Below are 24580 nucleotides of genomic sequence, written 5' to 3' on the forward strand. Positions count from 1 at the left end.
GTATGTGATTTTGAATAGTTAATATAAATTTATTATTGGTTCCAAAAAGAAACTTGAGGCCTTCATAGTGTGAAGGCCAAAATTTTGAAGCCACGTAACCCAAAATTTTTACTTGGACTTAGGAAGGCCTAGAGGGCGAATGATGCCTGTTGGAGCCTTCAAATTTCGACACTGCTCCCCCTCGTGTTCTTGTTTTTCGAGCGGGTCAGAGACGAGCACGCTCGTCTCTGAGCCTCGAGTAGAGAAACGCTTTTGTCATTAGCTTCGTCGTCTCGGTCGTGAGAAGAGTTTCGCTACTTCTTTAAGGCATGACCTCGGAAGACCCATTAACTTGACATGACAGCGATCAAGAACTCTCCCTCGTGCTGTAGGCGTCTGTGTACATAAATAAAAAATGTGGTGTCCACAAACGACACTCGTACTAATTTCAGTAGTGCCCCCTCTCGTGGTAGTGTACAAAGCCTAAAGCCGTCTATGTACATAAATAAAAATTGTGGCTCCCACACAAAAGACGCTAATTATCCTTTTATGAGACATAAATTCTTGGCATAAGCCAACGTTGAAGCCGACGGTCGTCTAGTGACTCCAGCAATCGAGGGGAACACGTTCTGCGCCTGCGTTGTCAGCTCTGTGCGGCCCAAAACCTCGGGTTTTAGCGCTACGCCGAGGTGGCCTTTGTGTGCGCTCTGCGTGACTGCGTGCGAAACAGCCGATCTGTGGGTGACACTTAAATGCAAGCTGGTGAGCGTAATCTTTGTGAGCCCTCTGTTAGGTTTTTTGCACCTGAGACATTTCTAATTTTATTCATGCCCTCTCAGCCGCTTCTAGGTTTCCTATCTGAGAGTTTGCGATGGTTTGATGCTTGGCTAGGATTGTACTGTCAGTTTTTTGGGGTTTACGTCCGAGTCATTTCTATGGTTTTCTGCTACACCGATTCTTCGCTATAGGGCTAGGCCTTGTCTGTCACTTGAGCTAAGCGATTGCGTGTTCTAGGCTTGGCATTCACAGGGTTTTTACCTTTACGTTGCCTGAATGTACTGTGCCATCTCATATTTTTAAAGTGATGATTGCAACCATGCGATTGCTTGCCATGCCAGGAAGACTTAACTTCATTGGCAAGCAAAAGGAGTAACTTTGGCCTTATCCAGCAGCTTTGTCAGAGAGATGATTGGCTTTATACGATGCTGGAAATTGGTGGAGGCACAGAAGAAGAAACACAGATCTACGGTGATCTGCAGATTGTGAGGGGGCTTCAATCTCAATGAAGAAATGGCAAACTGTGCCCCAAAGATACCGCCTGCTGCCACCCATACTGAAATGAGCAGGTGAACCATGCGTTCATTGTTTTTTTAAGCCATTGCACCATGGTTTTTTTCTGTCTGTCGGGGTCAATCTGCTCGTGCTTAAAGACTCTGGAAACAACACAGGGACATATATGGATTCACTGTGCGGCCTTATCATCTGAAGCTTTACAAAGAATATGCTGTTATTTACAAGGTAGCTCTCCTGCATTATTTTCAACAACCTAGTCATGATGCTTTGCGTACATACTCATGGGGTCAGTATCTGTTTTTCTTGTAGGAAGAAGAGGCAGAAAGGTCGGCAAGGTGGGAACAGTTCTTGAATACCTATGGTGATCCCACTGACCTTTTAAGTTCTGTAGAAAGCAAAACTGACCATGGGGGGCCTGGAAGTCCAAGAAAAGCAGATGGTCACAAGAGAGAGATGGGGGGCTCTAGAAAGTTTGAGACATGGGGCCAGATACGCCCCAGTCTTCGGCCTGTGGAAAGAGCTTTGCAACATCGCTTTAAGAAGAAGAGCCCTGCACAGATGAATGATGGGTCTGGAGCAACAGTTGCTGGTTCTGTTACTCCAGTAGAGGCTTATAGAGCTTCCAGCCCCGTCTCAGAAGGGTCCGAGGATGACTCAGATGATGAATTTTATGATGTTGAGCGATTGGATGTGGTTCAGGATGGTATACATAGTCCACTGGAGGTTTCTAATGAAGCAAGCGATCATGAAGAAGAGCCTTGCCCATGGAAAGAAGAGCTGGACGCACTGGTCAGAGGTGGTGTTCCCATGGCCTTGAGGGGCGAGGTAGGGTGACTTGCAATCTCTTGGAATTAAAACTAATCCTGTAGACTGTCATCTGATGGTTTCAAGTTGGATTTTTGAACAGTTATGGCAAGTGTTTGTGGGATCAAGCTCACGTAGGGTGCATGGCCATTACCGAGCTCTTTTGACACTGCTGGCAGATGGTGGGGGGGATGGTAATGGCTCAGGAGGTCTTTGCAACAATACCTCCCCAGACTACAAGCTTTCTGATACTGGGATTCTTGAGAAGTGGACAAACCAAATTGAGAAGGTATTTGAGTGATAGTCTTCTCCACATGGCCATTTCATGTGTAAGTTTTTGGGGAAAGCTATATTTGGTCTTGCATTGTATAGGATCTGCCCAGAACTTTTCCAGGCCATCCAGCACTGGGTGAGGATGGTAGAAATGCACTTCGCCATCTCCTCACTGCATATGCCCGTCATAATCCAAACGTGGGATACTGCCAGGTATAAGGAGTGGGCGTGCTTTGATACTTAATTCATATTGCACCAAGCAAGTTCAAACACTGAGACATACAGTGGCTGTTTGAGGTGCTGTGTATGCAGGCAATGAACTTTTTTGCAGGGCTTCTTCTGTTGATGGTGCCAGAAGAAAATGCATTCTGGTAAGAATAGTTTGTCAGCCCACATTGAAATGATCATGAGCTTCTCAGCTTGTTGTCTCTCCAGCATGTAGACCTAACCATGGTGGTTCAATTCACAGGACATTGACGGGTATATTGGATGATTTTTTTGAAGGATACTACTCAGAGAAGATGTTGGAGTCTCAGGTTTGCAAGTGCATGAAGCTTTCTGTTGGTCTTGCAAATTTCCCCATGCTTGACTTTAGAATTTTAATTGTACCCTGGATTCAAGGGGTCCAATTTTGTGATTGTGCAATGCTTTTTAGACGAAATTCTTGCCATCCTTGAGTTGGAAAGTGCTGGTTGTAGGTTGACCAATTGGTTTTAGAGGACCTGGTGCGCAAGCATTTTCCAAGGCTAGGTGAGTTTTATAGGTTTTTATTAAGCTTGGGAAATAACCAGAACTTCTGATTGGTATATATACGCCCCGATTTGGAAAGCCATGCAATCCATCAGCGAAGCTGACGACTTTTGTATTATGGTTTCTTGCTAGTTACTCATCTAGACACTCTTGGAGTTCAGGTGGCATGGGTCACTGGACCCTGGTTCTTATCTATATTTGTCAATATTCTACCCTGGGAAAGTGGTGAGTTACTTCTATTCTTCAAATAATCTGCCTATTTCGATATTACATGCTCCCTCATTGTAAAAATAGAGCGGATCTTTTAAGAAGCTTCATGATAGCCTAGTCTGGAGAGGTGGTGCAAAAACAAATGATGCTTTGAGCATGCTCATTCATAGAACCTTTGTTAGATGTGTTGGTAGCTAGAGTGAAATCTAGTATGAAGGTTTTGAGAAGTCTCATCTATTAGAAACCAAGGTTCAGATGTGTTGGCAGTCAGCATGGAATCTAACATGAAGACCTAGAATGCTAGAATTAGTAAATGCTATGGCTGGAATCGCTAGGTCGGCAGGCACCAGCATCTGCATCTGCATCTTGGTGGAGAAGAATATATTCATTGCACGATTTTGGCCTGGAGAGAGCCTATGGATGGAACTGTTGTTCGGTCAATTTCATATTGGTAAAGTGAATTTTTTTGAGGAGAGGCACATGGGGCCCTAGTGCCCCTACCACATTATAAATCAATGTAGTGCATTGTTTTCCAAACGCTTCTGCCTAGTGCTAGAGCACATGCTATCGACCCCATTCCTTTAAGAATAAGGATTTGCCAAAGCATGTGATCTTCATTGTTGAAACACGGGCGTGGGGTTGATAGGGCTGCTCAAGCATAGCTTTTCTTGATGAAGGGGGACCTTACAAACATTGAGTTGGAACCTGGGCTCAATATGCCGAGGGTGGAGCATTGCTTTCTGAAGAGAATGCGGGGGAGAGGGAGAGCTTGAGTTCCTTGCAAGCAAACATAAACACACAAGTGAGTGCAAGACACGAGAGAGATAGATGGCTGAATTTTCTTCTATCTTCTTCTCTTCTCTACTACTATATAACTAAAAGATAAGAGTACATATATAAAGAGAATTACTCTCCTACAATAACATACAATGGTCGGTCCATAGTGTGAACTCGACTATATGACCTTGCGCTATAACTATGCCATAACTCTAGTACTCTAAAGTGGTTCACATAGCTTGTCATCCATTGATGATTGGCAGCATATCAACCACAATCTCACCAACCATGCGAGCGGCATAAGTGCGGAAGCTATCACCCAGGTGGGTCATCAATGTCCGCTATAGCACTAGTTGAGCTTAGTATCTCAACACTCCTTCTTGAGCTCAATTCCACACACTGCACTCCAAGTAAGCTCTTAAACCTGTGGAGCTTCTCTGAGCCCAATGCCTTCGTGAAGATGTTAGCCACCTAATCCTTTGTGTTGACATATACCAGATTTATATCACTTGCGAGAACCTTCTCTTTCACAATGTGATAATGCATCTCAATGTGCTTTGTTCTAGCATGGTATACTCGGTTACTGGCCAACTATATGCTACTTATGTTTTCACAATAAATGACAACTGTCCTATACACGGGTTCACTCATATCACCAAGTAGCTTCTATAACCGAGCTACCACACAAGCTGCCATAGCAGTATCCCTGTACTTTGCCTTTGTACTTGACAAGGCAACTGTTGGCTGCTTCTTACTGCTCCAACTCACAGCAACACTCCCAAATGAGAACATAAGACCATTGGTAGATCTCCTGTTTGCATCACTATTAGCCCAATCAGCATCTTTGTACCCATGTAGCTGTATCTCTGTTCCAGCCTCATAGAAAAGTCCATAATCAATTGTGGACTTTATGTACTTGAGAATCCGTCAAGCCTTATCCAAGTGTGGCTTTCTAGGAGCGTGCATAAACTGATTCACAAGTCCAACAGCATAGCTCAAGTCTGGTCTAGTAATGTCATGTAGATGAAGCTACCCACTATGCGCCTGTACATAGTGGGGTCTTCCAAAAGCTCACCTGCATTTGCGGAAAGCTTTGTGTTCTCCTCCAATGGCATTGAAATAGGCTTGCAGCCTGTCATACCAAACTTGGACAACATGTCCAAGCTATATTGCCTTTGCAATAACAAAATGCCACGAGGTGATCTCACCACCTTTCTGGCCAAGAAATACCGCAGCTCACCTAAATCCAATGTCAAGCTCCTCATCAAGACTCTGCACAGAGCCGTTAGAGTCATCATCTATATATGAGTGACGTGCTGACAGATCATGCACAAAAGGTTGATTTATTTTTTCCTTCCCTTTGCGTGATACACGTGTACCTACATCTGTTCTTAATGTATGTGACCATGGACTAACATTGGATCCACTCTAGAGGACTCTCCAAGTCCACTAAGCACCCGTGCTTGTTACTCTACATGTGGTGCAACATCAACACTTCTTACATTTGCATCTTCTGTTGCCTTCACTATTAGTGTATACCAGCTACTTATCTTATCAAAGACAACATCTTTGCTTACTTGCATCTCACGAGTGGTAGGATTATAACATCTATAACCTTTCTGTTCCATAACATAACCAATAAAGATGCATTGCTAAACTTCTATTCAGGTGTCATACCATGAACAGCTGTGGTGGGTGTTCTGTTCATAATGTACACAACAATTGCTACTGCTTCTGTCCAAAAAATAATGTGGCATATTCTTTTCAGCCATAAAGGCATGTGTCAGTTTTGTAATATTTTTTCTTTCTACAACACCATTCTATTGCGGAGTGTACCTGCATGTAAACTGTCTCTTGATTCCCTGCTTTCTCAAGAAATTGCTGAACTCATTGGAGAAATACTCTCCCCCACCATCTAATCTCAAGCATTTTATTTGCATGTTTTTTTCCTTCTTGACCAAGACTTTAAATCTCTGAAAGTGAGCAAACATCTCACTTTTCTCCTTCATGAAGTAAACCCATACTTTTCTAGTGTGGTCATCAATGAATGCAGTCTTGGTCGGTCCCCGTACATTTGAATGTATAATGTCTAATGGCTTTGCATTGACATGCTTTTCATGTGGGAAAGCATGTTTGACCTCTTACCAAGCTGGCATGCTTCACATACTTTATACATATCATTAATCTTAAACTTTGTCAAACCTGCAACAATATTTTGAGCCTGCATGTATGTAACACGCGGAAGCTCTGGGGGTCTTCTTTCAACCCTAAACACCACTGAGAACATGTTGATGCATAACGCAGACAGAAGGGAGAGTAGAGAGAGAGAGAGAGAGAGCTGGAAATTCAGTATATTTCAGAGTACAAAAACGTACTTAGTCTACAGTCCTAGGTTGCCTTGCTAAAAAGGTGTAACACACCAAAATCTGTCCTAGTACTTGATCCACTCCAGAAGGGAGAGAATGAATAACACAATGAGTATCCTTGCCTATTTATAGGCTCTTGAATAAATAGAAGAGCTGGCCGACTGCTGGTCGGCCAGCCGACTGGCAGTATTTTCCCATAAAGGTGATGCGCCTGCAGCCGCCTCAAATCTGGTCCAACCGACAGCCTTTTCGTGCAGTCGACAGTACCCTCTTGTAGCCGCCTGGTCATCCTAGTCCACTCTAGCCAAAACAGCACTTGATGCTCCAACTTCTGGTTCTTATCATTCTTTTTTTGGCTGCCCCTTCTGGACTGGCTGAGGAACATGTCCATGGGCATACTTGCACATGACATCCCCCTATGCTAAACTTGATGACGGGATTCCAACTTTTTCCTTGGATGACTGTCATCATCTCATTCTGTTCCGGGAGTCCCTCTGTCATCCATCCATCTCTGGCAATCCTTTTCACTGAAAACCCGGCCCGGTCTCCAAAACCACTCTGACTTTGAATGAAATCTATGCATCTGTTCCATCCAGTCCCCAATCCGTTCCTGCCGTGACACTGAACACTGTCTTGGTCTTCATTCCTGAGAAATGAGTCTGGCACTCTCACATCACCCCTTGGAGGATAATCCTTCCTTGGGACCGTTGCCCGAGAACCTATTTGGCTCACAGGACTGCCATCCCCTCTGGCTTTGTAGAACACCACCAACAAACCTCCTGGGAGCTCTTCCCGTTCTCGTGTTCCTTGCCTTGGGCTTCGTATCCATGCACTTTCTTGTACCTTGGACCTGTACACCATCATATGGGATTGAAACAGGGTTTAGCCTTGCTGAGTCTGATGTTCTGATACCAATGTAATACGCGGAAGCTGTGGGGGTCTTCTTTCAGCCCTAAACACCATTGAGAACATGCTGCCACACACACACACACAGAGTGCAAGACATAAGAGAGAGAGATGGATGGATGAATTTTCTTCTATCTTCTTCTCTGCTCTAATACCTTATAACTAAAAGATAAGAGTTCATACATAAAGGGAAAGTACTCTCCTACAATAACATACAATGGCCAGTCCATAGTGTGAATCCAACTATATGGGCTGGCACTATAACTATGTCATAACACTAGTACTCTAAAGTGGCTGTCATACAGTGTGTCATCCACTGGCGGCATATGAACCATAATCTCACCAACCATGCCAGTGGCATAAGTGCAGAAGATATCACCCAGGCAGGTCATCAATGTCCGCCGTAGCACTAGTTGAGCTCGATATCTCAACATTTTCTAGGAGAGGCAGTGCCTTTTACACTCCGATTGTGGAGTATCTGCAATACCGTTAGGAGCAAAGGTGGAAATTTGAGGGTGATTTACAACCTTTAGGTGGAAATTTGAGGGTGATTTACAACCTTTAAACTCACTTCATATCTTGTTGAGTGTTAGATTGCTTCATAATTTTAATGCATATTTCAAATATGTATGGTTTGTGCATCCTTGCCTTTTCACTTGTGTATGGATGATAATGCAGTATTACGAGTGTGGGATGTCCTGCTGTACGAGGGAAATCGTAGCATGCTTTTCAGGACAACACTTGCTCTAATGGAACTCTATGGTACCGTCTCTTGTTTTTTTCTAGAACCTCTTCAATTACTTCCCTAACAGGTCTTTAGAATTCCTGTTTGTGCTGAAAGTTTTTATTTTTGTACAGGATCAGCAATCATGGCCACAAAAGACGCAGGAGATGCCGTGACAATGCTGCAATCATTAGCTGGTGCAACCTTTGACAGCAGTCAATTAGTCTTGAACGCTTGTGTAGGATACCAGTTTGTGAACGAGTCACAGTTGCAGAAGCAACGTCTGAAATACCGCCCTCAAGTGTTGGCCACATTTTCTGAGCGCGTGATTGGCAGGTCTATATGGCACAAAGCTTATGGGCCGATCTCATTCTCATCCAAACTGTATAACTATGACAGGACAAAGAATGCCATCAAGGATCAACAGTTTGCAAGCAAACCAGTGGAGGGTTTGTCCACTCCACCAGTGGGCAACTCTGATCATGTCAGTGCCATTTTTCAGAATGGTGAAGCCTATGTTAGCTCCACAGGAACAGACGGAGATTTTCTATCGAGTGATAATGCTCAAGATGGAGTGCTGGATAGGGGGACTGTGCTTGCAGACCTAGTAAATCAGGTACTATTCTTTTCAGTCCCTGCATTTTCCTATAGTCTCGGGTATAGTGGCATCTGAGGGTCCTTTTTTACAAGAAATGAGAGAGAGAGAGAGAGAGAGAGAGCGTCTATAAAGACCCAATGGGCCCATGAGACCAAAGTAATACAATAATGCCCATCGCATATCTCATCAATGCACATAAAATGAACTAGAACAAATCAAGCATCAGCCCCCAATAGATGGTATACCACTCTTCAATATTTCAAGCATGGGGCTTATGAGTATGGTCAAAAGGTCTGGAGGCCGGAGCTGATGAGTGCACCGTGGTTGTTGTCTAGGGGGGCATTGGGTGTTGGGCACGCTGGAGCGCTCATGCCCAGTCTGAGGTAACTCCGATGTGGGTCCATGGGATCCACTGTGTGGGTGTCCTCCACCCTATGTCCGGAAGAAGCTGGTGATGGTTGGTTGGAAAGGGAGTGGCTGGGGTGGTTGGGGTTTAAGCTCTCTCAAGAAGGTGTCCCTGTGTCTGCAGAGCCGAAGCAGGAGCTGCCCTCGTCTCGGAAGTGAATGATCCTGGAAAGTAGGCCAACCCCCTCATGGAACATACATTGAAACCTTTCGCGAATCTCATGGTATACTAGGCAGCGACATATGTAATGCTCCTTTCTCTCTCTCTCTCCCTCTCTCTCTCTATATATATATATATATATATATATATATATATATAGAGAGAGAGAGAGAGAGAGAGAGAGAGAGAGAGAGAGAGAGAGCTGTATTAACGTCTACTAGAGGCCGAACTCGACCCATGAGACAAATCAATGTACAACTGTCAATGTCTTCTGGAGAGAGAGAGAGAGAGAGAGAGAGAGAGAGAGAGAGAGAGTACTTGATGCCTTGAGGTGCAAGAGTTGTAAGAGGGGTAAGTGTAGTTAAGCCTTTTTCATGATGTTTGGATATGCATGATAAAATAGCAAGCAGACCACATTAAACTGTTTGAAACTGGTTTGAGAAATTATGAAAACATATTGATGGTCTGGGTTTGTTGGTGGCCTTGTGCAGGTCAAGTATTTGAAATTGGAGCTCTCTAGAGCTCTTGAGGACAAAAGGGCAGCAAATCTCAGGTTCCAATCCTTTCAAGGCTTGATATGTTGGTGGATCTGGCAGATTTTCTGCCATAGTATGATCCAGTAAGACTCCTATTTCTGTGGTGTGAGGACTTGTTTTATTGTAACCAGGGCAGAGGAGCTGGAAACTGCTTTTATGGAGCTGGTTAAAGAAGACAACAGGCGACTGCTCTCTGCAAAGGTTGGATCTATGTTCAAATCAGGATGCAAAGGCTTGCAGTACCTTGGTCTTGTCTTCTGTCATAATATGATTCAAACTGGTTTATGCAACCAAACATCTTAATTGGGAAGTGTTTTTGGCCAAGTCATGCGGTTTGCATCCATGTGTGAGATTACCTGCCATCTTTCTTTCCTTTCTCTGGAAGTCCCGATCATTCCTTACTTTGAAGGGGGATCATATCAGTGCTAATTAATTTCAGCCCATCTAGCTCTAGCCCCTTAGTCATATCTTCATGCATTTAGAGGACTGATTCCCTCGTGTATCTGTACCTTCAAATAAGAGCGGTGGAGGCCAAAGCCCTTTGTGTGTCATGTGGATCTGGATCAATGATTAGCAGTGGCATTGCAACAATTGGAGGATCTTAGGGTGAGACCTTTTTACTTGTGCTGAAGCTAGATGTGGGATTGAAGCGATTATCTCTCCATGAAGCTCTCACCTTAGATCGGTACTCTGAACCTGCTGTCAAGAGAATTGGCAATAGGGATCAGCAGGCCAACAAGCGCACCCATCAGCAAAATCACAGGGACCTTTGTCTTCAGAGGAGATAAAACCCCACATGAAAACAGATGTTTCGGCTGCCATCAGGTGGGGCATTGTAACATGGATTGTCCCAAGCTCAATACCAGCCATTTCACACAGAAGGAAACACCAGTGATATGTCTTTGTAGTGGGTGAAAACTCAGCAAGAGGGGATTATTCTAACAGAAGAACTTTTTGCATGAGAAAGCTAATACTCGTTTTGACCAAGTGTTGGTACTCTGTCACATGCACCCATATAGTTGGGTGGCATGTGGACATATCTATACCTCTTATGTGCAATTTTGGGGATAATCATTTGGGCTAGAGAAAGCAATTTTGTGAGCCCCTAGTCCAAGGACATGTCAAATCCCCACGGATCTCCTCGTGATCGTTCCTGGTACGAGACTCGAATCCTGCAAACAAACGCACAAACAAACAAGGGGGTGCAGGCCTGTCTCACCTCCCAACCATGACAGCCGTGGGCAAGCCCACAGACTTGGCTGTCCCCACCGAGCCACGAGCTGAGCTAACTAGGATGACGTATCGACCAATCTCCTCCTCGCGACGTCCCATACCGCCACGAAGCTGCCCTCGTGGGCCTCGAGATCGCTGTCGGCGTCGGCTGCATAAAGCAGGTGCACGTCTGCACTAGATCCAGGCTCCAAGACCATAGAGCTCTCACAAACTCGCGAGACTCTCTATATCTCAATAACTAACCTTGGCCACCCTTTTATAGGCTCTTGGCCGGTCATCGGGCGTCCACACTTGGGCGCCCGCCCGTCCATACTTGGGTGCCCGCCCGTTAGTATATCCCTAACTCAGCTCGTCAATCAGCTTGCCTAGCTCCAAGCTTCCCCAAGCCTCGAAACTAGTCTTGCGTGCGTGTAGCACATGGTAGATACACACTGTGCACATGACATACTTCCCTTCCTCTAAGAGCTCACTCCTGAGCTCACTAAAAAGCCAGGGTTATCTCTCTGAAGAGTAGTCAATGTCTCCCATGTAGTGTCCTCCTCAACACAATCCTTCCACTTGATCTTGTATTCCGTGATAAGCGTATTACGCAATCTTCTTTCACGAAATCCAAGAATCCTTTCAGGTTCGTGCGGAACAAATGTCATGTCCTCGACATCTATAATTTCTTGAGGAGTACCTAACTGATCTGCTCCACCCAGTACTTAAGTCTACTGACATGAAATACAGGATGAACTTTCACATGAGAAGGCAAATCCAATTCATATGCAATTGAACCAATCGGTCGTGTAACACGAAATGGTCCACAGTATCTAAGGGATAATTTCGGAGATCGACCTGTCCGTAAAGTCTCGGAATCTTTGGGAACTCGCAAATACACCATCGTTCTTTCAGAGAACTCTCTGGGTGAACGATATCTATTAGAATAAAGCCTGTCTCGGTCTTGAGTACTTCTAATAGATTCCTTCGCAACTTGTAACATTTCTTGCATATCTTGCAAAAAATTACGTGCTGCATCATGCTGAAGTCCTGAGAATCCAACTGTAACAGGTGATCTAGGTTGAAAACCATACATAAGCATGAAAGGACTAAAACCTGTACTCGTATGCTTAATACTGTTATATGCAAATTCTAACATAGGAAGATAATCCTTCCATGAACTCTGTCTTTTGGATACATATGCTCGAAGCGTATCCTCCAAAATCTGATTCACTCTTTTAGTCTGGCCATCAGATTGAGGATGATCTGAGGAACTCAAATTCAAAGTTGTTTCCAACTTCTCAAAAACAAGTTTCCAAAAATCACTCGTAAACTTAGAGTCCCTATCACTGACTATGTCCTGCGGTAACCCGTACAGTCTAAACAATTGCTCGATAAACTGCCATGCTAATTGCGTAGCTGTAATAGTCTTCCGGGTCGGTAAAAATCTAGCCATTTTTGTCAAGTGATCTACCACAACCCAAATAGAATCGTGGCCTTGATGTGTTCTTGGCAATCCGGGAATAAAATCCATGGAAATACTTTCCCATTTATTACTTGGGATTTGCAAAGGATGCAACAACCCAGCCTGTCTAAAGCGTTCAGCTTTATTTGCCTGACAAATCTGATACTCGAGAACATAATCTTCTACATACCCTTTCATCTTTGGCCAATAAAAAGTGTGTTTTACTAATGATAACGTCCTGTGTACCCCAGGGTGTCCAGCAGAAGGGGCGTCATGACACTCCTTAAGAATCTTGGACCTAATGTCCGGGATCTGTGGGACACAAATTTTGTTATTACGGAATAGTAAACCATTTCGAATCATCCACTGGTCTCCTGCAGCCTGAATGGTAGACTGCTCAGTCATCGAGTCTTGGTCAATCAATGAGCTCCCGTCCTGGATCTTCTGCCAAAATGGACCAAAATAACTATTAGTCCCGCAAAGCCCTCTCAATGACTGAAATAAGTCGGTAGAAATCTCGGTGAACGACAAAGTATTCACCTCTCTAATTCGACTAAGCGCATCTGCAACACTATTCATGGACCCTTTCCGATAACGGATCTCAAAATCAAAATCTTGCATTAACTCTGTCCAACGAGCTTTCCTTCCTCTCAAATCATCCGCATTACACACATACTTAATTGACTGATGATCAGTCAATACCACAAACTTGGAGCCATATAAATAATGTCTCCAAACCTTGAGAGCATGAATCAGAGCATAAAGCTCCTTCTCAAGGGTTGGCCAACGAGATTGAGTGTCGTCTAGCTTTTTACTTTCAAAAGCAACCGGTCTACCATCTTGAAATAGAGCAGCCCCGATAGCATAGTCAGTGGCATCAGTTTCAAGAACATAAGGCCGACTAGGATCAAGTAATGCTAAGATAGGTGCTTCCTTGACTTTATCTTTCAAAAGTCTGAAGGCCATATCCAAATCGTTATTCCAAGTGATAGACTGATTTGACTTACGTCCACGCCCTTTCAATAAGTCGGTCATCGGTAGTGTGAGCTGAGAGTACTCCCGTACAAATTTTCAAAGAAAAACAACAAAACCGAGAAAAGAACGAAGTTGTTTCACTGTTCGTGGTATAGGCCAGTCCAGAACCTTCTGAACTCGGTTATAGTCAATGCTCAATCCATCTCTAGTGATCTTGTGTCCCAAGTAAATGATTTTGATCATAAAGAACTCACATTTACTTAACTTAGCATATAGTCGATTCTGTCTTAAAATAGATAAGACAATCGTGAGGTGTTTGACATGATCCTCAAGAGTACGACTATATATCAAAATATCATCCAGGAACACCACCACAAAGTTTTCTCAGATGTTCACGAAAAAGATCGTTCATCATTTACTGGAAAGTGGTTGGAGCATTGGTTAACCCAAAAGGTAATACGAGAAACTCGTAATGGCCATACCTAGTCCAAAAGGCGGTTCTTTCGATAGGCCTTTCATGAATACGTATCCGGTGATAGCCAGTACGTAAATCTATCTTCGTGAAATATTTCGCTCCTGTTAACCGGTCGATCAGGTCATCTGATCTAGGGAGAGGATAACGGTTCTTAATGGTCTGCTTGTTCAATCTTTTGTAATCTATACACATTCTCCAAGTATTGTCCTTCTTTCTCCTAAGCAACACAGGTGCACCCCAAGGTGATTTACTTGGACGGATCTGGCCCATCCTCAAATAATCTTCGAGTTGTTTAGCCAACTCTTCCTCGGCTTGGCTCGCTGGATTCAGACGATGCCAAGTGCACAGTGGAGTGATCGACAACACCGCTGGAGTCAGATATTCCAGCAGTTCGGTGGCATGATTGAGTACCTTCCAGGAAAGGCCAATCCAGTGGCTGATGCTTTGAGCAGGAAGGGACAAGTATCTGCGATTCAGACCACTAGACTTGACCTTGTTGGTACAGGACTAGAAGACATGAAGCACACGTACGCGGATTCCGAGGAATTCGGTACACAGTGGGAACAGGCAGTGGATGCCACAGGACCATGCCATTTTCTGATACGCGATGGTTGGCTTTTCTACAAAGGCCGACTGTGTGTCATGAAATCATTCCGGGCAGCTCTTCTCCATGATGCCCATGACGCCATTACAGGTGGTCATAGGGGCATGAATTCGACTCTGGAGAAATTAGAACGGCAATACTATTGGCCAAAGATGAGGCGTGATGTGTTTACATATGTACAACGCTGTGACATTTGTCAAAAGGTGAAAGCTCCTCGTGGAAAGAAGATAGGGTTGTTACAGCCTTTGCCAATTCCTGAGGGTCCTTTCCAAGACATTTCAATGGACTTTGTCACAAATCTGCCTCCCAGTCCGAGTAAGCGTAATACACAGTGTTTAACGATTGTTGATAGGTTCAGCAAATTTGTTATGCTTATTCCTTGCAGGGCCAATGTGACCGCCGAGGATGTTGCCCAGCTATTCATTCGGCATTGGTACCCGATTGGTGGGATTCCTAGGACCATAGTGTCAGATCGAGATGCCAAGTTTACCAGTCATTTTTGGAGGGCATTGTTTGATAATTTTGGTACTAAGTTGAATTTTTCCAGTGCATTCCACCCACAGACAGATGGCCAGACAGAGATATACAACCAGTTGGCCTTTGATGTGCTGAAGTGTTATGTCCACGATCAGCAAGGTAAGTGGGAATCGTTTTTGCCTTTAGTTCAAGCTGTTTTGAATGACTCTTTTTCTTCAGCTATTGGCAGGACTCCATATGAGGCAGCGTTTGGAAGGCCTTTCCAGTCGTTGTTAACTAGGACTTCGTCTTCAGTACCGGAGGCGAACAGAGTGACGGAGTCTTACCAGGAGATCCTAGAGTCCGTTAAAGACAGATTGGCTAAAGCGCAAGAGGCCTACACTCGACAGGCCAATAAAGACCGAAGGGACATGAAGTTTTCGGAAGGAGATTGGGTGTATATTCGGATTATGAAGCAAAGATTGAAGCAGGTGGGCAAGCGATGCCCAAAGTTGTCTTTCAGGAGCTTCGGACCATTCCCCATCCGGAAAAAGATTAATGAGGTGTCTATGCAGTTAAAGCTACCTCCGAGTTGGACTATGCACGATGTATTTCATGTCAGCTGGTTAAAGCCATATGCAGGTCCACCCCCTTTAGAGGTCAAAGACGAAGCGGAACCAGACATCATTGATGAAGCAGAAGTAATGGTTCCAGAACAGATCCTTGTGCACCGTTTCAAGCATGGCTCAGGCCGAAGATTACGACAGTTTCTCACGAAGTTTCAGGACCGAGGAACTCATGAAGCGGTATGGCTCGACAAAGAATTTTTCGAAGACTATCCGGCATTATTGACGGTTATTTGGAGGCTATGCAGCTTCCGTCAAGTTAAGCAGAAGGGGATGTCACGTGCATCCCGCACTTGGATGCCACGTAGACATTTCTGTACAGAAGGTGCAGGACCTGGGATGGTGAACTGGTCCCATGTGAGCCCAGTCCGGGACGAGTCAGCCAGGGATCCATCTCAGTCGTCCGAGGTCAGGTGTGCATTGTCCTGCACATGAGTCCAAGGTCAGGTGTGCACTGTCCTGCACATGAAGCAGTGCCAGTCCGCGCTGTGAGTCTCCCTTTGGAATGATGTCAGATGTTCTGTGTATCTGGTTTGCAACTGGATGCCAGGCCTCTGTAGGCATGTAGGTTTGCATGTAGAGATGGGGCCAGCCCATAGGGCTACCCCAAGTGAGAAGATCTTGCACTGGTAGTGTGGGCATGGGGGAGGTGTAGAACCACCCCCAAGTGGCCAGGAGGGCCCACATTGTGCCCACCAGCCAGGGCATAGGCTGGAGGGGCTGTCGGCCAGCTGTACTGCTGCTGGACAGGCAGCCGACTGGGTCTAATACCCTACCCAGCTAGTCGGCCAGGTGTAGGGAGCAGTCCCACACCCATGCGTTGATTGCCTAGCAGCCAGGGTGCTGCCCCAGGAGCATGCGCAGGCTGGACAGCAGGGTGGCATAGTGTGAAAGCATTTATTATTAGTGTGCAAGCATTTTATTGGAAAATATCTAGTCGTGGGGCTTCATGAAACAGGCCGACTGGATGCTATGTGGGGTATAAAAGCCCAGCCAAGATCTCAATGATATCATCTCATAATTCACCAAGTGCTCCAAGCAAACAAGGGCCAGGACAGCCAAGAACTTGCTAAAGCAAAGGGGTGAAGGACTGAAGGTCAAGGGCAGGTTTTCCAGCCAAGAAAAGGTCAAGTATTTTGTATTTGTTTTCAGATTTACATCATTCTAATAAAGCAAATACACCATCCGTGGTGGGGGCCCTACAGAGGGTAATTGGGACCCAATACTGTGTCCTCTCCATTCCCCCCTTCTCTCTCTATTTTTTGCACATGGTCTTTTAGTTTGTGCGTTAATTCCGTCGCGAAAAGAGTGCTGATTTCTGAGTTTTGAAGTACCGATCCTTCTCCGAAGCTTCCGCATATTACAGAAGACTTTCCTTCAGTCGTGTTAGCCATAGGTGCGGAGAACTTTCTTTTATGCTTGTTCCCCTGCTCGGTAACGGGTTTCGACTTGGAAGAGACCATTGTATTATCATAGATACGAGCTGAATGAATGGCCTCGTCCAATGTTTTACATTTGTTATTTTTAACCTGTAATCGGTATGAGTCTAGTAAACCAGCTACGAAAAACCCCAAAAGAGTAGTGGGATCCATCTTTGTAGCTTTCATCTGCAAGTCACGAAACTTCTGGAGGTAGACCTCATAAGTGAGGTGCTGCGAGGTCATGGTCAAAGCTGAAACCAGGCAACAACATCATAATCATCCTCTTTCTTGAGGAATTCTTTCTTGAAGACGTCTTCGAATTGTGCCCAAGTCGTTGGCTTAGGGTTGAGTTCCTTCCACCAAAGCAAAGCTTTGCCGGACAAGAAACCTGCTGCTAACTGGATCTTCTTTCCATCATCGTATGGATGAAACTGACAGTGAACTTGCCACTTATGTAGCCAAGTGTCCACTATCTCCTTGGTGCGTTGCTTTTGCTCGTCCCCGAACGGTTCCGGAGTAATGATGAGGCCTAAAGCAGAAGCCAAGGTATCCATACCCGAGAAAGTAGAGAGGGTAGTGGTCAATAGAGTGATGGAGTTCTGCAAAGCTTGCATCTAGGCTGCGATTTGTGCCCGACGTTCCGACGAAGAAGCTTCGAGAGCTACTTTGAACTCTTGGAAATCTGATTTTGACACAAAATCGTCAATCGGCATCGGTACCTTCTGTAGCCGGCAAGCCTTCGCGTTCCACAAGGGGCTCCAACTCTGATTCTTGGGTCGACATTGTGAAGAGGGTAAGTGGAGAGAAAATTCGATCTTTGCATAATGAAAGTGCAAGAGAACTTGAGAGCTTGAAAACTTGAGAGATGTGTGGCAAGAAGCCCACTTAAGGGGTTTATAAAGATAGCCCCAAAAGCTAAAAATCTCCAAAAGCTAGGCTTAGCTTTTGCTTTGCTTTTGCGTTTATATATATATATATATATATATATATAGGCGCCAACGTGGGCCTGGCCTGCGTGGCTACGCAAGCCCATGCACCAAACGCTACACCCGCCAAACGCTACCTCTCACACGCTTGCTCTCCTTCTCTCACTATCGTTCGTGTTCAACCAAAAGCAAACGTGCTTTTTCTGTTTCTGTTTTCTCTCTCTACGTTCATGCGACTGCACAAACGAATCTCCTACTTCTTGCAAAGCAATCAACCCTTCCTAAACTACCACCTACCATCAACATGGGTTTCTTTGATGAAAAAAAAACACATACTATTCTGAAAACAGCAGTATGCACAGAAAAAACAGCAAGCTTTTTTAACACATACCTTTCTTTGACCTCATCTTCTCTACCTACCGACTTGCTCGTTCACGAGGTATGCTCTGATACCATTGTCAAATCCCCACGGGTCTCCTCGTGATCGTTCCTGGTACGAGACTCAAATCCTGCAAACAAACAAACAAACAAACAAGGGGGTGCAGGCCTGACTCACCTCCCAACCATGACAGCCGTGGGCAAGCCCACAGACTTGGCTGTCCCCACCGAGCCACGAGCTGAGCTAACTAGGATGACGTACCGACCAATCTTCTCCTCGCGACGTCCCATACTGCCACGAAGCTGCCCTCGCGGGCCTCGAGATCGCTGTCGGCCTCGGATGCATAAAGCAGGTGCACGTCTGCACTAGATCCAGGCTCCAAGACCATAGAGCTCTCACAAACTCGCGAGACTCTCTATATCTCAATAACTAACCTTGGCCACCCTTTTATAGGCTCTTGGCCGGTCATCGGGCGTCCACACTTGGGCGCTCGCCCGTCCATACTTAGGTGCCCGCCCGTTAGTATATCCCTAACTCAGCTCGTCAATCAGCCTGCCTAGCTCCAAGCTTCCCCAAGCCTCGAAACTAGTCTTGCGTGCGTGTAGCACACGGTAGATACACACTGTGCACATGACAGGACAGTTGCCATTAGGGTAGGCCAGGGTGGGTGATTGTAGTACTACTAGAGCTTTGATTTATGTTAACAAAGAGGGGTGCAGTGGAGACAACCAAACACAACCCACTCAAGTAGATCTAATGCGAACTGTATAAGGTACAATGAAAGCAATTCAACTTGTTACGACCCTGAAGGTCATAAGGTGGCTAGCATGTATTTTGAGGCTAGGCTTATACCGAGGGCGACCCAGGATGGGGGGCATAGGGAGGAATAAGTGATTTATTAGCGCTTATTGGCAAGGGTTAATCATAAGTGGATGCTTCACAACTGTGTTTTTAAGTACCAAAGGTAACCAAAAGGTGATCTCTCTAGATCTCAGCCCAAATTCTGCTGGGTCCCCGTCCCTCATCCCAAATGCTAAGTGCAGAATGTTTTCCAGCCCTCCAACTTGCTGCTTGTCCTGTGCTTCAGATGGAAGAGCATCTGGAATAGGAGATAATGAGTATGATCCTAAACGTCCTCTTTATAGGGGTTAGGAGGGGCTGATTGGCCAGCAGTTGGACTGCTGCATGACCCTCCCAAAAGGGTTATGAGGCTGCCCGACTGCTCTAGCCGCCACCCACATGTCCGTGTCCCTGTTTAGGTCCTGTACACATTTATGCGGCATGTTTTCCTGGGGGTTTTCACATGTGGGCTTTCACACTAGGCTTTGCCTGTTGCTTGGTCGGGGCTCCCTTCTCAGCCTCCCCTGTACCTGCGGGTGTGCCACATTTTCCCCCACAAAAATTACAGTTATCCTTGGCTGTACAGTACCCATGTGAAGTAAAGGACCCAAGCAAGTCTCATGTTACATGCGTGAAGCTCTGTGTCTTCTTTCAGCCTTAAACACTGAGATAGGAACATCCTGATGCAAAATGCAAATAGAGAGAGACATGGCTGTGTATTCAGTATATTCATATGGTACAAAAAGGTGTATATGTTTGTACAAATTCCATGGCCTTTTGCCTGCCCAAAAGGGTGCTTAATGACCTTCTAAGATTTGACTCTTGACCTGCCCCATAGTGGGGATCAGATGACTAACTAACTCCATGGCCTAGCCTTACATAGGCCCCAAAACTGCCCATAAACTGGCCGACCTGCTGTCGGCCAGAAGAGAGGACACTGCAATAAATGCTGACCGACATCATCCGTGTCCAATCTGAGCCTTTTCTGAGCGTGTGAGCTTGGCTAGTGCCCTAAACCTGATTTTTATTGGCTGTAAATCAGGGATTAGCTTTGGATCAGCCTTGTCCATGTGTGTGCACATGACATCTCATCCAACATGCCGGCTGTTTTATGTCCTATTAAACTGCTTTGCATCCACCTTGTAGACTAACATTTCGTCCAAGCCTCGTCATCTGGTAGTTCTTGTGTTAGTGAGTCAAAGGAAACTTTACAGGTAACCTATGCTTTGATGTCTCGTAGTTTTCGGGACAAAGAAACTCTTGTAGCTGAGGTAGTTCTTTCGACGGGGACTTATTGGAAAGCCAAGTAGGTGACAATTGATTACTTGCAGAAGGAGGTGGATGTTGCACATTCACCAGGCTTTGTGGTTCCGGATTCAGAGGGGGTGGTTTACAGGTTTACGAAGGCCTTGAGTGGTCTTCACCAGGTTTCCAGAACTTGGCATCCCAACGTAGCAGTTGTTGATCCTTGTGAGTAGTATGATGCCTCCTTGACTCGGAAGCAGAATGGTTCATTGATCTGGTTGTTGCATACCGGATTGGACGGGAGCTTCCTAATGAGGCTGTTGAGCTCATGTTTGGAGAGGACTCTTTGGGAGGCAGGATTGCGTATCTTGTGGTTTCTGTATCGTGCGAAGGATCTTGGACTCTTTTACACAGGAGGGGGATTGATGGATGGAGTTAGACTCCACGGATGGAGTGACTCAGATTGGGGAGGAGAGCCAGACACGAGGACCTTGACATCAGGCTATAGTTTTTCCCTTGGCTCAGGAGCAGTTTTATGGAGCAGTAAGAGGCAGCTATCTATTGCCTTGTCATCGACAAAGGCAAAGTACCGGGCTGCTTGCGAGGTGGTGAGGTTGCAGAGGTTACTTGGCAGGATTGGGCTTCCACTGGTGGAACCCATGGTCATCCAGAGGCATTTTGTTCGTGAAAAGATTGTTGCTGATGACATCTTGCTAGAGTTCTGCTCGACGAAGGACAGTGCGGTGGACCTCTTCACGAAGTCTCTATCTCAGGCTTTGCTTCGGTGGCACTCCAGCTCACTGGGGTTGGTTCCACATCCAGGAGCTGAGAGGGGGTGTTAGCGGTCGTCTCGTGTCTGTACATTTACACCAGGGCCTCTGTTGTGGGTGTGCTCGCCCGGTTTAGGTGTTCTCATTTTTCCCCACTCTCCATATTTTTCCCTATATTTTATGTAGTGGGAGGGTGTCCTGTGCATGTCGGCTACCTCTGTATACTGGCCGATTGCTGGACTATGTATTCAGACATTGGCCGACTGCTCCTTGCTTCTCTCTGCTGCTGGCCGACTTCACACGTGTGAAGGCCGACAGTTTGATGCTGGCCGACTTGAGATGCAGCAGTCGGGTGTCTATATGGGTGCTGTCAGCTGTCATACTGCTTGCCAACTGCACATGTGGGGCCATATAAAATGGCCCCATGGCCCCCCACTTGTTGTATTAGGTTTTCGGGATTTTCTTGTGTATACAGAGTAGAGTTACACGCCTTTCTCTCTCCTTCTCCATTGTTGTATTTTTTTTGCAGTGCACTTTCTCAGATTTTGTCATCAACTCCGCTGCATATTCTGACAATAGCAGCCCCCTCTGCTCATCATCTTGACATCGTTGGGACAGCAGCCCTTTCTGCTCATCATCTTCACGTCATTGGGATAGCAGCCCTCTCTGCTCATTCGACATCGACTCGGGACGGCAGCCCTCCCTGCTCATTCGACATTGACTTGGGACAGCAGCCCTCTCTGCTCCTCACCACCCCTTAGCACCCTTGTCACCAAAGCCTGTGCCACTTCACCTTCTGCTGCCCACTACAGATATCTACCACCTCGGTGTGCCTTTGCATCCACCAACGCGAGCCTTCGACACCGACCATCGCTCGGAGTGCCTTTGCCTCACATCGACGTGAGCCTTCGTCATTGACCGTGCTTTAGCTCCGACCTGGTTTGTGCTTCTGCGTCGGCCTACTACTCAGGAGTCACAGTCACCTCAGATCAGAGGGCCTCTTGTACAGGATTTCATTCACCATCATACATACACTAATTCACCCATTTCATATTGTGTGGATTTGCTCTCATCTCTAGTACATCTGGTCCTTTTGCCCTAACATGGTATCAGAGCTATCTTGAGTGAAGGGATTGAAGGCCTCGAGAGCGCACAGCATGGATCGTCTACCCACATTCTCGGAGGACCAATTTTTCTCACCAGAAGTTGATTCTCCTTATTCTGATCTGGGCCAAACAGGGAATGGGACTTCTTACTCAATGGAGAGCCCCGTTCAAAGTCTTACATTGGGAGACGATCTGCCCACCTACATTGACTCACCGTCTCACCTTTGCCATCACGATCTTCCTCTCTGAACTTATCACACTTTGCTTCCAGAGGGGGATACATTACTTCTGCCAGTGTGGGACCCGGGTATCCATTGTCATCTCATCTTCTCTCATGGTCCTCTTTTGGCCTAAGAGGGGGTGTGTGAAAATGGTATTTTAGACAGCCCAAAAAGGGGGTTTTATTTGATTTTATTTTGGTTTTTTGGTCTTGTGCTGCTGGCCGACAGCCCCTGCACAGGCCGACCAGCAGCCCAACTCATATATATATATATGCATTGTTTCCATTTCAGCACTCAACACATCATAAAACCATACCACCAACTGTTGCTGCTGTCGGCGCCTCCTCTACATCAGATTATCATCACCGTTTATCAGCTCCTGCATTTTTATCATGCAGCAGATCACATCATATTCAATATCACATCACTAGATCTGCTGCTGCTGCTGCTGCTGCCGGCTTACCTCTGCAGCAGCCTGGGTCTTCAGCATTTTTCTACTGCAGCATATCTTGGGACAGCAGCCCACTCTCTGCACTTCATCCTCCATCGACATCAGGATAGGGTTAACAGTCCAGAGATAAGAGTTTTCCAATATATAGGGGAAACAAGGGTTTTTTGTGTGTTATGTATCTGGTTACTAATCTTCGGATTAGTGGGCCTAATCGAGGAGGGTTAGGGGGCCCTGGGCAGGCATATGTTGGGGGCTAAGGCTCAGATCTAATAATACTTGGTTATAGGCTATTTATGGAAGTTGGCTATTTATAGCATCGGTCACAACTATATAAGTGAGACCTTGGGTTACTATTCAGTAGTCAGTTGTGTGGTGCACTCTGATAGGTTTGTGCTTGGAGCAGAGTTTCTACTCCTGCCACAGATAGAGCAAATATAGTTTTGTCGAGGGCCCTTGTGGGTAGGCACTGGTGGTATGGGACCATAGTTGCCAGGCGTTTCAGAAACGTTTCTTTCAAATCCTAGATGTTTCAAAAACGTTTCATACAAAGGGAGGGGGGTACAGGCCCCAAAATTTTTATATAAGTTTATAATATGTAAAAAAATATGTTGTCTTCCCTGCAAAACAATATTAAACGTGCATCATTTACATATTAAAACTTGTTTACAAGTTAAAACTAAAGAATCTGGGTAAAAAACGCTTAAATTGTACAGTTCCCAAGTGGACATGAATGAAACGCGTCATAGTTGCATTCCGTACCCGCACTCATCCGATGTTTACCTTCAATACTTTCCGTACCACTCCATACGTCGTTGTATGGATAAGGTCTGCGTACCAAATATGAGGTTCAATGTACAACACTTATTTGGCCCGTTTTTTAATTATTTTAGTCAGTGGTCATTGCTTAGTAGTTAATAGATTAGTTTTCATTTTAGCATTACCATTTTCTTTCATGCTATTTTTGTATGGATGCTAGATATTCCTTATTTTAATATATATATATATATATATATATATATATATATATATATATATATATATATATATATATATATATAGTAAAAAACGTGAGCGTACGTAAAGTACTTATCTTGATGCATACTTTACGTACTTGTACCGTACACGTACCATACCTAAAGTACTCAACCACTACGAAACTTGTTTCATTTGTATGAAATGTTTATCGTAGACATACACCATGCCTATACATTGGACAAAAATTGCCTCCCACAGCTAGCTCTGGGGTCCTCTAGATAGTTGGCACGAGAGGGCCATTGTAGTTATTGGTATGCACGCACCACCAGTTGGTTTGAGTCACATGGCCTTGGGATGGATTGCCTCCCTCCCTTCCAAGTATAGCTTGGATTCCGCGCATCATCCACCTAGATTTGACCGGGCTTCACAAGGACCACACACAACCCGCACATGGATCCCCGACCTAGCTTTTCTTGTAAGTTGTTTCATAGAAAGCATTTTTTGAGGGTCACTAAGGATGGTTTCATTGGGAGACCCAACTATCCCCAGAGGCACATCTCCCATGCCATGAGGATTGCCATTGGCCAGCTGATGGCGTCATCACATTGCCTTTGGATAGTCTAGGAAAACCAACTCCACTCCACTTTGAAAA

At 45.4% G+C, this 24580-nt stretch overlaps 1 protein-coding gene across 4 annotated transcripts in view; it reads left to right on the plus strand.

Moving 5' to 3' along the window:
- Positions 1–455: 455 nt before the first annotated feature.
- The window catches only part of LOC147641819 (uncharacterized), an 80597-nt gene continuing 56472 nt past the window's right edge, over positions 456–24580 (plus strand). Inside the window, exons 1-14 of one of the 4 annotated variants that reach the window (XM_086799953.1) lie at positions 456–741; positions 1098–1325; positions 1428–1497; positions 1582–2097; positions 2180–2365; positions 2449–2562; positions 2662–2720; positions 2819–2885; positions 3048–3099; positions 3232–3324; positions 8037–8120; positions 8217–8698; positions 9737–9798; positions 9913–9982. In XM_086799953.1, coding sequence (XP_086656079.1) covers positions 1270–1325; positions 1428–1497; positions 1582–2097; positions 2180–2365; positions 2449–2562; positions 2662–2720; positions 2819–2885; positions 3048–3099; positions 3232–3324; positions 8037–8120; positions 8217–8698; positions 9737–9798; positions 9913–9982 — 1911 coding nt within the window. In that variant the 5' untranslated portion in view covers positions 456–741; positions 1098–1269. The remainder of the gene's footprint in view (positions 742–1097; positions 1326–1427; positions 1498–1581; positions 2098–2179; positions 2366–2448; positions 2563–2661; positions 2721–2818; positions 2886–3047; positions 3100–3231; positions 3325–8036; positions 8121–8216; positions 8699–9736; positions 9799–9912; positions 9983–24580) is intronic. The other 3 variants (XR_015266169.1, XM_086799973.1, XM_086799963.1) reach the window with 3 other exon arrangements.

The sequence above is a fragment of the Cibotium barometz genome, chromosome 1 (genome assembly GCF_041138505.1).
Source record: "Cibotium barometz isolate CiBa-2024 chromosome 1, ASM4113850v1, whole genome shotgun sequence".
Taxonomy (NCBI): domain Eukaryota; kingdom Viridiplantae; phylum Streptophyta; class Polypodiopsida; order Cyatheales; family Cibotiaceae; genus Cibotium; species Cibotium barometz.